Here is a 15,353-nt window from a genome sequence, read left to right on the forward strand (position 1 = left end):
GGGCATCAACCTTGCTCGGCCATTATACTCATGTATGAAGTTCCGTGAAGGAATGACACTCGGGGTATTTCGTAGAAGAAAATACAGTTCATTCTTACTATTCCTTCGAACAATGTTTTTGAATATAACTTTTTTTTTTTCATTTTTGCCCCGAATACCATGAACGTCATTTCTTCATGAAACTCCATGCGTGAGCATACCGGTCGATCATGTGTACAATTTAAAAACATTTTTTTGTATTTTCCTTAATATTGTTTCTTTCCAAATTTACTATTCCATTCCAAGGGGTTCTCGTGGAACTATGTTCCACAAACCCGCGTCCAATATCACACCCAAATTTTTGTGAGTGAACCCAATTATTTGTTTTCCCCCCCAAAAAAAACAATGTTCGTGTGCTATAGCACGGTGGGGTCCCCACAGGCTCAGCCCCTTTTCCCGGGACCCACCCGCAATGGGCACCGCCGGACCCTGGAGACCGGACCGCAACCACCGGCGTCTCGCGCGACTTGACCAACGGAATCAGAGACGACCGGGACGGCTCCCGGAAAGGAAACGGGATAGCGAAAGGAGGAAGGCAGTAAACAGGCCAGCGAGGCAGCCAGGCGGCGACCAGTGAGCCCATTTTAAAACCTTCCCTTCCCTTCCCCTCCCTCCCCGTTTCGATCCCCCGTCTCCGACCCCCCATTCGCCTCCGTTCCCCGCACCCACAAGCCGACGCGACGCGACGAGCCCCGGACCCCCGCAAACCCTAGCCGTCGCCGCGCCCCGCCCGTCCCCTCGCCGCGCGCGCCTCGCGAGAGGGCGCGCCGTCCCCTAGCCGAGGCCCGCCCCCGCTAGGGTTTTCGCCGGCCATGGACGAACTGCGGCGGGAGCAGCACCGCATCGCCGGCCACCCCTACGCCTTCGAGGTGAGCGCCGAAACACGCCGAGTGGAGACCGCGCGCGGTGTTTTGGTTGGGGGAGGAGGAGCCTGGGGTTTTTGCCTGACGCGTAGGTTTTTTTGGTTGTGGTTGGTTGCCCGCAGGTGGGGTCCTACTTCCTCGCCGGCTACTACAGCGTCCTGGCCAGCACCCCGGAGCTGGCGCGGCAGTTCTACACCAACGGCAGCACCGTGGTGAGGGTCGACTGCCAGACCATGGAGTCCCAGTTCGGGGAGACGGCCGAGGTATGAACCCAATCTGGTCATGTTTCTGCAATTCTGCTGTATTTACTCCCTTTGTCGCCGATGCTCATCGCCATGCTGTGTTGTGTCAAGTACAAGTGGGTCGTGTGTAATGCATGTTGATGCCAGGCCTGTTTGGTGGAATTTTGGTGATTACTGAATATGCCTCATGTCTTAGTACTTTTGGACGCCTTGGTTTATGTTGACATCTTCTGCTGGACCTTTTGGAACGCGTAGGCAGCAGTTGCAAAGTTCCGTAAGACGATCTATTAGGAGAAATGCTGATACCAAATTGAGAAGTTTTTATGATTCAGGATCTGGTGCTCCAATTGGTTCCTAATGGTGTTGGTATTTGTATCAGTTAACGTAGAACCTCTTGTGTTGTCTATTTGGTTTTAATGCATTTCCCAGTTTTGTTATGCAATTCCTAGAAGTAAACACATTAGTGTTCGAGGGTATACAGAGCAAAATATGTGGATTTTGGTTTGATCTTGTATGTTAAGTTGCTTTCTCATTTTGTGCAATTTAAATGCAGAAACATCATTTTATAACCTCATTTTTTTACCAGGCGATCTTTGTATTTTATTAGTCACGTTTTATGATGAATTAGCAATCACAGTTTATAAGGTTTCTTTGGATTACTGGTTATCTTTGTATTTTATAGTTATGTTTTAGTAACCACAGTTCATAAGGTCTCTGGTTAATGTTGATTCCCTGAGGATTATAATTCTTTGGTCTTGTTGTGCTTTCGGATGTTTCATAGTTCAGTTTCCTGAAAATTGGGCATTGAAGTAATGGGATCTATAATTTATATTTTATATATCGTCTTGTGTCAATGGTTTCAGCTTGCAAACTGAAGGTTTCTGATTTCTCTCACCTTTTGTTCTTTCGAAAATATGCAGGAAATCAATGACATATTGATGTCCATGAATGTTCAAAAGGTCGAGATTAAAACGGCTAATTTCTTGGAATCATGGGCTGGAGCCATCACTCTGTTGGTTACTGGCCTAGTGCAATTGAAAGGCTACCCTTTACGCAAGAGATTCTCCCAGAGTATCATTCTTGCTCCTCAGGTCAAACCAGATGGATTTTTTGTAGACAGCGACATCTTTCAGTTCATCTGTGATGAGTATGATGATCATTACCAAGTTGCTGATTACGGTTATGCTAACCAATTTCCCCAGATGGTTGCTCATAATACCATGACCGAAACAGGTATTGCCTCCTGACACCTCTATAATTTGAGTTACATGATAACTGTTCTATGATATATTGTCAGTAAATCAACTTCATTTCGGTTCTTCTCTCTCTATCTAAAGTTCTTTCGGTGCTGGTTCTCTTTGACAAATATGTTTATTTTGGTCTGTTTTCCATTTACCTCCTCCTTTTCACTCTAAGTGCTATTACTTTGGTCGTAATTTTGGTGGTAACCCTTTTTACATGGGCAGTACTCCTCCCTACATAATCCTACTTTATTCATTTATTTCCAGTTCATTGATGTATTCTTCTGCATTATTTATTGAGAAAAAGTTTGTTCCAACTGTAGCCATGGTCAAAATGATAACCATTTTTTTGTTGGTTGATTCCTCAGCATCTGATTATGTGGCTGAAGAACTTGAATTGATGGGGTTTGCAGCTCCTGCTGATACCGACGAAAGGGCTAATGGTATTATATATGAGAATCATGAAATGCAGCAGCAAGATCCTTTGGAATTTGAGTCTGCAGTCAACGGAGAAACTCATTTTGAAGATCCTGCTCCCTCCCTCCCTAGTTCGACAGACGTTAAACAGGATGCATCTCTTGCTCCTCCCCACCCTCCTTCCCCACCTACACCTGAAGAAGAGCCTGTAGGAGAACCGCCTAAGCAAACATATGCTTCAGTGGTAAGCTAACATATGTTGTAACTTTATTCATTCTCAATCCTTAGTTTTAACTTGATGCCTAATCGGTTGCAAATTTGTCAGCTGCGAGCAAATGCTAGTCAGGTTATCCACTCCACTCCATTTAACAGGGCTATGACAGGGACCGCAGAATCACAGCTGGTTGGACAAACTCAGCCTGTGCCAGTGCAAGAAAAATCGAACTTGGGCACTCGTCGGGATGTCAATGTTCCTGAGGATGAAGGTTTCTTTCTACTCTAACTTTTTTTACTCTCATGACTCCTTTGTTGGGACCTTCCCTATGTTTTTTTGTTATTACTAAGTACTAACATTTGGCAAACCTTATCTACCCACTAACGATTAGCTGTTCTCTGTTGATACCCTCTGCCCTTTACCACTGGGAGTGGGTTTCAACTTGTTTGTTATTCAAACTTTCCTGTCTTGGATTTAAACACAACTTCTTTGTTAGGTAGTTTGAAGCATAGTTAAAAAAGTGCTAGGCGTTAATTGTGCGTTTTGGCACCGCCTTGCGCTTTTCTGACCAAAGCGCACATTTATGCGCTAGGCATTTTGCTATCGCCTAGAGCCTAGGCGCACTTAAGTTCCTGCCTAGGCTGTTTGGCTGGGCTTATTCTTAGCTTTTGCACTCTTGCTTAAAAGCCTAAAAAACATCTATTTATGGGCCTTTTGCTTTGGCTTTTGATTTTATTCCATCATGTAACAATATTGAGTCATAAGCCAAAAGCCGAAACGAAAAGCCCATAAACAGTTGCCTTTTTGGCTTTTAAGCCTAGGTGCAAAAGCCAAGAATAAGCCCAACCATATACATATTGCACGAAAATTCTGGAACATTGCCAAAGCAGGCCCTTAATGCCCATTTTTTATCGAGCAGTTAGGTGAAATCCTAAGTGGGGAAGCTCTTGTTTGAATATGTTTACATGCTTTGTCTTCTGTTTGTTTTTCAACTCGTGTCACATTTTGTTGTGTGTGTGTGTTTTGTATAGCAGTAACTTATTTGTTATTGATATTTGAGAGTGGCTGTATAATCATGAATTATGGGGGTTAACGGTAGCGGTATCATATTGCTCGTTTGATGATTTTCCCCTCCACAATCATTGTTTACTCATGCTAGCTGTCCATCTGCTGCTGGTTAACTATATGTTTAAGAATTGGAAACCATGTAATGCTGTATTTTTCTTGCTGGAAGAGCTTATTGGAAACTTAAATCTGGCATGTTCTTTTAGATTCATTAATATGCTAATGATTTCTGTATGTGACCTTTTTCTTCACATGTGGGTTTTCTGACCTGGTAGTTAAGTGAAGTTTTTTTGGGCGTATGTAAAGCGCAGGAAACCGAGCAATATACCTTTGAACTTGCATGGCATTATGCATACTTTTGGTCTCTTGTCCAGAGCCATTCGAACCTGTTTTGTTATATAACTTTTATATTCCTTGCAAAAGAAAAACACCAATTTTCATCTGCAATGTCTGGTATTAGTGTCTGTCTGATAATTCCTGTGGACATAATCTTTTTGGTTGTGTATTCACTGATGATTGTTTTTCTTTTCTATCAGAAGAGTTCCTATCAGTATATGTCGGTAATCTTTCTCCAGCTACTTCAGTCTTCGATCTTGAGAAGGTCTTTCAGGCTTTTGGAAGAATTAAACCTGATGGAGTTGCTATACGTAGTCGCAAGGTATCTTGCCTTCTATCTAGGCTCTTCCTCTAATTCCTTCTGTTGGGTTTCCTAATTCGTGTACTAATATGCAGGAGGCTGGAGTTTTCTTTGGATTTGTTGAGTATGAAAACATGAGTGGCATCCAGAATGCGTTGGATGTGAGTTTCTCAGTTTCTCATGCTTCTGCATTATTATAGCACAACTTGTGCAGATGACCCTGGATTGAAAAAAAGGGAGGGTTATAAAGACCATGCCTTGAATCACTTCGTACAACTACATTGTGAATTAGTTTCTTGCAACCTGTCCTGAGTTTAGTGGCTGAAATGCCCAAGTGCCTAACATTTATGTTTTCACATTCTACATTAAGAAACATAACAAAAAATATATTTTGCTGAAAGGTCAAAATTACATAGAATAGCCGTGGACTTCATTTGTTGCATAAGCAAAGCAACATAGTCAAGATCTTTTATCCTCCACTTCACCAGACAAGTTGCATGATTAGATCAAGAATCTTCATTATTTGTATTCTAGTTTGAGCCAGTGTTTGATGTCCATAAAATGTGTGAAACAGAGTGGTCTGTGAATGGCTGAATGCCATCTATATGATGTCATATTATACCTGAACATATCTTGTTATGGTGATCTTTTATACATCAGGCATCTCCAATAGAGTTGAATGGGCGTCTAGTACATGTTGAGGAGAGGAGGCCTGGCAGTGGAGTCTTTCGCGGCGGCGGAAGTAAGTATAAATTTTGATTTCCTCATGACCGTGGTTTGGCAGATATATTTTACCAACGATCTTTGTGCCAACTGCTGCTGTTCGTAGGGTATGTCTTGTTCTGTACTAACCTATGCTCGACACATTGAATGAGGTTTCTGTAACCTCATTATTTGGGGACAGTACTATGGTCTTTGATGTTATCCAGTGCAATTTAATTTCTCCACTGTCAAGTACCCTAAGAACATGACTACTCCCTCCGTTCCTAAATATTTGTCTTTTTAGAGATTTCAAATGGACTACACATACGGATGTATATAGACATATTTTAGATAGTATTATGGTCTTTCATGTTATAGAGTGCAATTTAATTTCTCCACTGTCAAGTACCCTAAGAACATGACTACATGATAAAAATGCATCATAATCCTTAAACTGCCAAAACGTCTTACATTTGTTTACAGAGGGAGTACTTTCAAAGAAACGCGAAAACTACCTCTGTATTGTACAGTATTTGATCAAAATCGAGTTTAATAAACAAGCCTTGTTTATTTTTGTAACTTGCTCACTTTGCAGGGCGAGGGCGGGGAAGGGGTCAATATGGTGGGCGCTATGACGGGGATTACGCTGCACGGTCAAAGGGAAATGGTTACCAAAGGAGGGGCGGGCACCAATACGACGGCTACGACTAATCTCACATTTGGTCTGCTGGCGAATGGTCGCATCCCATTTGGTGCTCTCGATCTGGTGCGGCCTGGCCATATTTTTGTCACAACAAAGCGCGATTACCTGGAGAACTTGCGTTTTGTGTAGCTGCTATCGAGCATGACTCTGTTTCTAGATGGGACTCTTTTAGTGTTTTTGCTACATGATCGTGTCGCCTATCTGGTATGAACTAAAACATGGGGAAAAATGGATCAGTGTTAGTTGATCCTTGGCCATTTGAGAACACTGTCAAGAGTATTCCGATTGTCAGTCATCAGGTTTAATAATTTCCCAGCATGTTGCCATGAGTCAGCAGTGGCGCCTAACATATATCTGGGATGGGACCGAACCATGCAGGGTTACTTGGATTGCTTTAGCTCAGCTGCATCATCCGGCAAAGGCTGGCTGGTGGCTGGTGTTGCTGTTCCTGGTCTACCATTAGCACGCCAGACTTCAGAACTTTTAATTTGTGGATATTGCTGTAGCTTACAAAAACCTGTAGTTTCTGTGAAGCACGATGCTGTAGGTGAAGGCTGGTTCACACAGGTCATCATGGCTTTGTACCGCATTGTGCGTTGCTGTTGAGCTCTGGCGCTGGGTTGCGACGGGTGGTAGAACATACACACGGCTCAGATGGATGCGTGCGGGCGCCTTCACTTGAGGTAGAGTTTGCTAGTCTTTTAGTGCCAGCTTTGGTTAACAGCTGGGTGCTTAGCGCGTTTATGCAGAAAGTTGCGTTTTAGTGTCTGCTCGGCGACAGTCAGATCCGCCTCCTTGCCTCTCCACCGTCGGATCTTATGTTTCAATTGGCTTCCAAATTTTTTTTAAGGCACTAGTTTTAGGGCATTGCTGTTACAGCAAAAACTTTGTTCATGCCCAAAATACTTCTCTCCCCTAGTGTAAAATCCAATTTTAGGGCATGGTGGGAGTGGTGACGCAGCTAGCTATTGCAGTTGCAGCCTCCCACGGAAGCATAAAGACCTGTGCCAGCCCATCAAGGCGCCACTCTCCAGCGTTATAAAATCCAGCATGGGACTCCACAAGCAGGTAAATACAGAGCCTGCAGGATCTTGCAATTAGCCAATAAACATAGTATAGCAACTTTGCATCGGCAGACGGAATCACCAGTTTTTACAGGTACAGCCTTCCATCGCCTCAACAGTTACGTTCTTTATTCCGTAGCAGCACCTCGATCGTCCAAACATTTTGCAGATTATACAGAAACATCATACAAGCATGGTCATCACTCATCAGCACGCACATCGTTAAGCCCATCTTGGCCACCCCTGGTAGTCAAACGGCCGTGGAAGCCAGCTGCCTCGGCTGCGCAGCACGCCCGGGTGATCCCTGCTCGCCTCCCCCAACACCGCCGTCGTCATTGTCGTCCTCATCCTCGTCCTGCTCCCACAGGAAGCTGGCGTACGCCGCGAGGACGTGGCTGCCATGCACGTCGCCACAGCACCACCACGTCAGCCATACCGGCCAGCTCGAAGGAGCCTAGATTTATTACAGTATTTGTGTGGTGCGTACCTGTCCCGCGGGGCCGCCTGCACCGACTTCTGGAAGTAAGTGAGGGACCTCTCGTGGTCGCGGTGCACCGCCCACACCAGCTTGGCGTACTGCGACATGATCTCGCCGTCGGTCGGGTCCGCCAGCATCGCGCGCGAGTAGTACTCCTCCGCCCTTCTCGAGTCGCACTTCACCTGATTCATTCATCAGTTCGGTACAGGGCATCAAGTCAAGAGCAGTACTGGGCTACTGGTTAAATTTTGCACAGTGCTTTTGCTTTCTGCAGATTGGTATCAAAGCTTGAACTGCACTGCATCAGTTCAGAATCAGTTGTGCAACCTGAGCTCGATTTAAAAGTGCGAAACCCGAGTAATTGGAGTACATTTTTGTTAAAGCCTAAAGTTGCACAAATGTTTTTCTACTGAAATTAAAGTTGCACAAATGCCTCCACTACGCTGCACCTTTCTTTCCGACGAGGTGGACGCACTTTCTTTGAGCACCCTTTCATTGAGAAAGAAAAAAGAGCCTAGCCGACATCTTTGAAACCCACTAACATGATTCAAGTGGTAGGGACTTGGGAGAATGGCAGATACATATAGTTCCAAAACTCACTTGCGTTGACTGTGATTACGGATGCCACCAACGTACTGAACTTTAGTTACATGCATTATGAACGCCAAGAACATCAATGAGGAGATATTACAACTCTTCAAGAAGGTGACATATAGCTATGAGTGGCAAACTAACAGTAACTAACGGGAAGATAGTAGAGCCGCTAGATCGTACGTACCTCGTGCAGGAACTGCGCGTAGTTGCGCAGGAACAGGGCGTTGCCGGGCTGCTCGTCCACCATCTCCTTGTACTGGGCGTCCAGCGCCAGCACGGCCTTCTGGTCCACCCCGCTGGCCATCCTAGCCAGGGCAGCCTCGGAGCCCATGCCGGCGGTGAAGAGGCCGGAGGCGAGGCGGTCGATCCCCATGCCCCTCGCCAGGAACAGCGGCAGCTCCGGCAGCTCCGGCTGCGCCGCCTGCTGCTCCTGCTCCTCCTCCATCTCCTGCTCCTGGTGGGGCTCCAGCTTGGCCTTGTTGAAGGTGTTGTAGATGGAGAAGGAGAGCTCGGTGTAGAGGCCGGTGGTCTTGCTGTCGTCGTCGCCGGAGGAGGAGGGGTTGAGCGAAGGGAGGTGGCCGTCGGAGAAGGCTCGCCGGAGCTGGAGGGAGGAGGGGGGCGTAGGGGAGGAGGAGGTGGTGGAGAGGAAGGCGTGCAGGAATGGCGTGGAGGAGCTCCTCAGCAGCATCCTCTCCTCTCCTCTGGGCGTCTTCTTGTGAGAGTTCCCAAGTCGAGATCTTACCTCTCGTCTCGTCGTGGCTGATCGATTTTATTAATAGCACAGGAACCGCGTTGCTTGGACTTGTATGGCGGTCGGCGCATGCACGTGAACCATTATCGATCTTACAAGAAACAAGTTCTAGACCGAAAACACGTCTCTGCTCGATATATCGATCCAGGAAGAAAAAGGAAACGCTTCAACCGGGCCGATCTGCACGCATCTCGTGACTTCTGACCGCCGGCGACGACGGCTCATGCTTTAATTCCAAGCTTGTGCTTGTGGAATGCTACAATTCTACATGCGTGTAGTGTGTACATTTTTTTAGAAACATAGTATAACGTAGAGGCTCAAGAAAAACGCACGCTCAAGAAACATAGTATAACGTAGAGGCCCATGGTGGAGCAGGGAGGTTTTGTCGTCCAGGAGTACGCGCAGATGGTTGTCTACGCATGTGACCGCTGAAAGATGGTGCATCTTGTGCTGGGTTTGTGGTTGAAGGCTGACAGTTCTGGTTTCCTCCTTCGGCGTCATAGTCGTGCGGGGGTATCAGTTCTGGAGTTCGATGGTGTGTCCGGGGACATGTTGCCCCGGTCTGATTCTTTCAACGGTAATGGTTTTGCTTCAAGCAAACTAATTTTGAGGTCCGTAAAGCTGTTGATCAGCGATGAAGCCGCGTCGAGCTCATGTGAAGAGGTGATTTTTCTTCTTTTCCTTAGTGAAGAGGGACATGCGCTAGTTTTTTGCATATGATTATCCTATCTTTTCAGTCATGTAATGTCGATGTTTATGTGGCTTGTAACCGAATCTTTCTTTATTTTATTAACGAGACACATATCATCATGCAAAAGAAAAACAAAAAAAACACACGCACATCCGTCCTATGAACGCATGTAAATACTCTATATCCCTATGAGCACCTTCGAGAGAGATTGAACCGGCATATCTTAAACGCCTCATAATTGACACACACATCATATGGTTGAAAGAATAGCGTCGGAGAAACGAAAATAAATTCAGAAAATATACGAGCATCCATGTCAACTTTACAAATATGCGAACGGAACCCTCCAAGCTATGCTTAGTTCGCTATATACATTTGTTTTCAACTGCAAATGCAAGCCAAGAATAACTGAAAGTTCCAGTTCACCCTTTCACGGCAAGAGGATACTAGACTAAGCCATTTGTCAACCGGGCTTTGCTTGGAGATGATCGCGGGTCAATTTGCAAGCGCAGGAACCTCGTGGGCACGCATCCACCTGCCTGGCTGAAACTAAGCCATCGGCGTCCGGTTTGATGAATCTCACGTGCCCGCCCCAGACTTTGTGGCCAAACCTCCTCACAAGTCAAATCACACGCCGTGTAACCTGGACCGCCCGACCGTGTTGCTTAGGGCTACTGTTCGGGAACATATTTCAGTTTCGACAGCTAAAACTGAAGATGAATCTCGAAAAGAGAAGCAGCACACAACACATTCATCAACTTGATGTGCACTGCTCACCGGCAGGTCACAATAAAAACCCCGCACGAAGCTCAGGATTCAGGAACACCCAGCAATGTGGGAGAGCAAATGGTGAGCACAACAAGAGAGGGTTGTGCATAAAACATCAGATTATTCTCACGCCTTCCGTCCAAAACCAAACGAACACACACATTATTCAACCAGCGTGAAGCCATTCTTGACATACTGCAGACAGGGGAACGGCAGGTCCAGCGCCTGCTCGACCATGCTCGACCTCGACAGAAGCTTGCTGAGAACAAAATCCCTATGGCTACGCCCTACCGGCACGCCCTTCAGTATCGCCTTGTCGCGGCAGGCGACCAGCGTGATGTTGCAGAGCCAGGGGGAGGCCACCGTGAAGGCCAGCCCGAAGTGCCGCTTGTAGGCCCGGCAGACGTGGGAGACGTACCTGCCCATGGGGAGCACGTTCTCGAAGGGGGCCTCGTCGTCGACGTCGGGGGACGACGGCCCCGAGTCGGAGTGCAGGTTCACCACCACGGTGCCGTGGACCGGGTGGACCTTCTCCTCCAGGTTCCTCAGGAACGCCCCGTCGGCGTCCCAGAGCTTGCGGGGGAATATGTCGTTCCCGTCGTACGCGTCGATGAAGACCAGGTCGTAGACATTGCTGTCGCCGGCGATGAAGTCTTCCGCGTCCTCTACGTGGAGGGAGATGCGGTCGTGGACGCCGTTCCATAGCAGCTCGTCGCCGTCGGCGGGTTGCATGGTGTGGGCTGATAACCCTTTCGCACATGATGCCGGGAAGCCCATGGATTCGACCGAGGCTGAGACGACAACTGGATCGATCTCCACAATGTGGACATCAGCACCTGAAACAGATGAAATATGTTAGTGTTTCTATGAGGTGGACAGCTGCAGAATCAAGGATCTACAACTAGAACTACAATAGGAATAGTATGTATGTTAGACCAAATGTTCCATCAAATGAGCTGACTCCCAACTATTTAGAGCTGGGAATGCATTTGCACATCTAAAATATATTGTGTATTCACGTGCAAGTTATTACTTATTAGTACTGCACTCTTTTTGCAGTTAAACAAGCCAAGCCAGGTATAGTTTCTAACTGACCAACAAAGACCAGAAGATAATAACTTCATTTCAAGTTCACTGTACAGGAAACAAAGTATCAGCAAAACAAAAAAAAATCCAGTATCAATCTATGCAGTAATAATCATTAGTAAAACCTGTGGTAGTACATACCTCTGAATTTACTAGCCAAAAACAATGGTATGCTGCCGCCACCATGACCGATGCAAAGAATTTTCATAGTGTTCGGCTCAGAAACTGCTTGAGGGAGATCATAAGAACAACTAGGGAGTGCTGTCAACCCTGCTGATACCATGCTCTTGACATCTGCAAACAATGACTGTCAGATGATAGTATCAAGGCAAAAGACAAAACTTAAGTGCCAACAAAATTGATTTAGTTTTGCAAATAACAGTTCCGTGCACATCTACCAGAAATTCTTCTTGTGATCTCGATGGCATAAAAAACTTGCAGCTAAGAAATAATCAAGGAATCATGTTTACTGATGTCTTTTGACCTGTAAGTGTGTGTATACTTGATTTGTATGTAAGAAGCCGTCTTTCTAAGTTATGCTTACAGAATAACAAATGCAAAATGAATCCAAAAAAATAAACACCAGCATGGAGAAATTATCATCAATCAGCATAGGTGTGAACACAGTACAGATGAACTCACAAGGAACAGCTAAACAATTGGGTTGCTGCATTGAGTATAATGCTCTATCACCCCCAGACCGGTAACACGCCATTACTTTTGCAGTACTTTGCCGTGTATGGTCGTTAAAGCGCATTACTCGCCATTGGTAGCCTAGTATCTTAAATTGGTCAGCACCACTTGATTCTGGGTATATTGCCAAATTTCTTTCTTGAAGCCATCTCTCCATCACTGGCCACTGATCGCTGGCCTGTCACAGCAAAACAATTTGTATTTCCGTATGAGTCCAAAATAGGTTGAGCTAAAATCTTCAAAAATCCATTATTGTTTACAGTGCGATAAATCACAAGACTCGCGAATGATCATGGTGGCACAGAATGAAGGTGCTTATCATGGTAAGAAGCATACAAACATTTAAATTAGACATAATGCAGAGCAGTAGCATTTTGCCCCACGTGGCCATGTTCTAAACCACAAGAGGTGAAATTGCATCAAAATTAACCCCTTTTGCCAGGAACCAGCATGGATCTAAACGAAAAAAAATGTTCTAGTGGCCACATGATGTCTAAGTCTCTAGTATTTGGATGATACAACTACTGTGTGCCTTGGTCTTGTGCCTGAGCTGGGTCATGTTAATCTCGTCTTGGTCGTGTGCCTTGGTCTTGATCTGTGGTCATGCTGCTCCTGTGTGAGCACTCTCATTCTGCTACTGCGTGAGCTCTTTTGCTGTATCAAAACCTCGCTGGATGATATCGTTTAGGGCTAGTTCTGTGTTCGGGTGTCCTTGGGTTTTCGCCCCACGGTAAGCTGCTCGAGGACGAGTGCTTGCAGTGGGTTTCCCAAGGATGCGTTGAACTCGCTTTCCCCTTTCTCGCCTCCTTAGTAACTGCAATGGTGAAAACTTTGTATTTCCGTTATGTCAAAGTAATGGAAAGGGGTTATGCCCGGTTCAAAAAAATTTGGATGATACAACTTCTAGTGGCTCCAATCGGCAAACAATCTCCCCTCGTTAGCTTTGTAAAATTGGCAGGAGACGACGAGCTGTTCATCTCCATTTCTTCAAGCAAGAAGTAGACCAAGAGGGAAGTAGGGAGAAGGTAAGGGGAAGCTACCGGTATGGAGGCTGGGTAGGCAACGACGGAGACGACGCCATTGCCATGCTCGGAGTGGCGGCGGAAGACGGTGTGAGCTCCGTCGCCGGGGCCGTCGTCCTCGCCCCACCACTCCTTGTAGTAGGACCAGTCCCCCTCGTCCAGGGGAGGCTTCCTCCGCACGCCTGCCGCTGCTGGGTACGAAGCCACCGACAGCCGCCGGATGGCGCCGCCGGCGCACCTTGCCGCCGCCGCCCGCAACATGGTTCCCCTGTTCCCGCAGAGTCCGCGGGTGTGTTTTGTGGGCTGTGGCTGGCGGCCTACTGGGAAAAGGGCAGAAGCCCGCTTAAGCCCAGAACACAACACCCTAGCTATTCACACGGAGCCAGGGAGTCGGCTTGGTTTCTAAAATAAAAAGAAAAAAAGAAAAGGAGTCTTTTTTGAACGTCAAAGAAAAGGAGTCGGCTATTATCCAGCCGTAATAAACCATCACGTTTTCTTCGAGACAATGATGAGAACTAGTACTCCTCCTAGTCTCTCCCTAATAATAAAGTACGGATTGGATCTTCGGGTTCACCGTCACAATACGCTTTCTTCTCATATCATAATACGCTTTTATGATTTATATAGACAAAATCGTAATAAACGAGATGATACTAATTCCTCTAAAACGCCACTCTAGCGTCTAGCATCACTTTAGTGATTTACCATTAACCAAGTGATAGTGAATTCTAAATCAACCAGCCTGCACGAAAGGCCACATGCAGCTGTCATCCTTGAAACTGTTGACCTTGTCCTCCTTTTTAAGTAGGTCTGACTCTTACTCCGTAAGCGGTATGGGACTAACTTTGTAGCGTCAGCTTGCGCGCAAGAAAAAGGAACAAACGAGCACAGCATCAATTGGAATACTTTGTTGCACGCCTACCACTACACCGCCTAAGCCACATTATTTAGCAAGCAACAAAGCGCTTAACCATCTGAACATGCATGCATCACCGACGTCCAAAGCTGGGATAAACGACGACGCCCGAACTAAAGTTCTGAGCAACACACCGCCAGCGCGTTATTCTTATGCATGGTCGCATGAGCCGCAAAACAGGGCCAGTTTGCAGCTGCTCATCGCCTGAGCAACTATCTAGCCACGCCTCTCAGTCTGCATGGATTGGATCTCCGGGTTCACCGTCACAATACGCTTTTTTCTCATGTCATAATACGCTTTTGCGATTTGTATAGATAAAATTTCTTTATAAACGAGGTGGTACTAATAATTTGGGGATGTCCTATACAACCAATTTGTATTGACAAAATCATAATATAAACGAGGTGGTACTAATAGCATGTTTGTCCGTCCGTTTGACCTGGTTAGCTGGACCTCGCTAAGATTTCTCTAATGGGCCACCAGCCATGTTTTGCAGTGGCCACGACTGGGCTTCCCACTGGCCGGCATGCACGACACATGAGGCGTCGGCGGCCTCAGCGCCCAACGCAAGGGATGGCAGAGCAGGGCGAGGCCCCGGCCAGCAGCGGCCCCGGCGGAAGCGGCTCGGCGCCCGGCGGACAGAGGCCGGCGCGGCGGCGCTAGGCGGCGGTGGCTGGGCGTTGGTTGCAACCTTCTCAATCTCCTCTGTCATGATTTAGTCTCACCTCGCCACTTTGCATCCAATCTAATCAATTTATTATCCTCTGACCTCTGCCGTGATTTAGTCCCACCTCGCCACTTTGCATCCAATCTAATCAATTTATATACACAGGCGACTTTGCCTCATCAGAAATCAACAAGCCCCGCATCAGAAATCAACAAGCGCAGAGGGTAACAGAATGAAGAAACTAATCAATAGCAGAGCCAACGGCGCCCATGGGCGAGCGGCGTAAGAAAAAGAGAGACGCGCACAGGAACTCTAGGTTGGTTGAGAAGAAAATGAGGGGACGGCGCGGGGCGGCCGGCCTGCTGTGTTGGTGGTCGCCTGCTACGGCGGGTGTCGAGGATCCAAGTGAAGACTGTGGACCGCACGACAAACCGGGGGACAACATGGGGCGACCGGCCTGCTGTGTGGTGGTGGTTGCCGGCGACGGTGGGTGGGATCCA

At 46.8% G+C, this 15,353-nt stretch overlaps 3 protein-coding genes across 4 annotated transcripts; 1 reads left to right on the forward strand and 2 right to left on the reverse strand.

Annotated features, from left to right (window-relative positions):
* The first annotated feature begins 653 nt into the window (after window positions 1–653).
* LOC119355726 (nuclear transport factor 2-like) lies at window positions 654–6,441 on the forward strand. Of its 2 annotated transcripts, none has more exons than XM_037622577.1 (9): window positions 654–908; window positions 1,025–1,165; window positions 2,065–2,377; window positions 2,754–3,046; window positions 3,128–3,287; window positions 4,621–4,739; window positions 4,814–4,879; window positions 5,379–5,460; window positions 6,016–6,441. In XM_037622577.1, the coding sequence occupies exons 1-9, from the start codon at window positions 852–854 to the stop codon at window positions 6,129–6,131; spliced, it is 1,347 nt and encodes a 448-aa protein (XP_037478474.1). In that variant the 5' UTR covers window positions 654–851; the 3' UTR covers window positions 6,132–6,441. The 2 variants fall into 2 exon arrangements, with proteins under 2 accessions (XP_037478474.1, XP_037478473.1); XM_037622576.1 differs by having other exon boundaries at window positions 656–908; window positions 4,618–4,739.
* A 779-nt stretch (window positions 6,442–7,220) lies between these two features.
* Window positions 7,221–9,059, reverse strand: LOC119355727. The gene is made up of 3 exons (XM_037622579.1): window positions 8,444–9,059; window positions 7,675–7,847; window positions 7,221–7,582 (listed from the first exon to the last, which is right to left on the reverse strand). The coding sequence occupies exons 1-3, from the start codon at window positions 8,945–8,947 to the stop codon at window positions 7,438–7,440; spliced, it is 822 nt and encodes a 273-aa protein (XP_037478476.1). The 5' UTR covers window positions 8,948–9,059; the 3' UTR covers window positions 7,221–7,437.
* Window positions 9,060–10,108: 1,049 nt separating this feature from the next.
* LOC119355728 lies at window positions 10,109–13,580 on the reverse strand. The gene is made up of 4 exons (XM_037622580.1): window positions 13,289–13,580; window positions 12,198–12,426; window positions 11,697–11,849; window positions 10,109–11,305 (listed from the first exon to the last, which is right to left on the reverse strand). The coding sequence occupies exons 1-4, from the start codon at window positions 13,529–13,531 to the stop codon at window positions 10,632–10,634; spliced, it is 1,299 nt and encodes a 432-aa protein (XP_037478477.1). The 5' UTR covers window positions 13,532–13,580; the 3' UTR covers window positions 10,109–10,631.
* Between the last annotated feature and the right edge of the window lie 1,773 nt (window positions 13,581–15,353).

The sequence above is a fragment of the Triticum dicoccoides genome, chromosome 2A, assembly GCF_002162155.2.
Source record: "Triticum dicoccoides isolate Atlit2015 ecotype Zavitan chromosome 2A, WEW_v2.0, whole genome shotgun sequence".
Lineage (NCBI taxonomy): Eukaryota > Viridiplantae > Streptophyta > Magnoliopsida > Poales > Poaceae > Triticum > Triticum dicoccoides.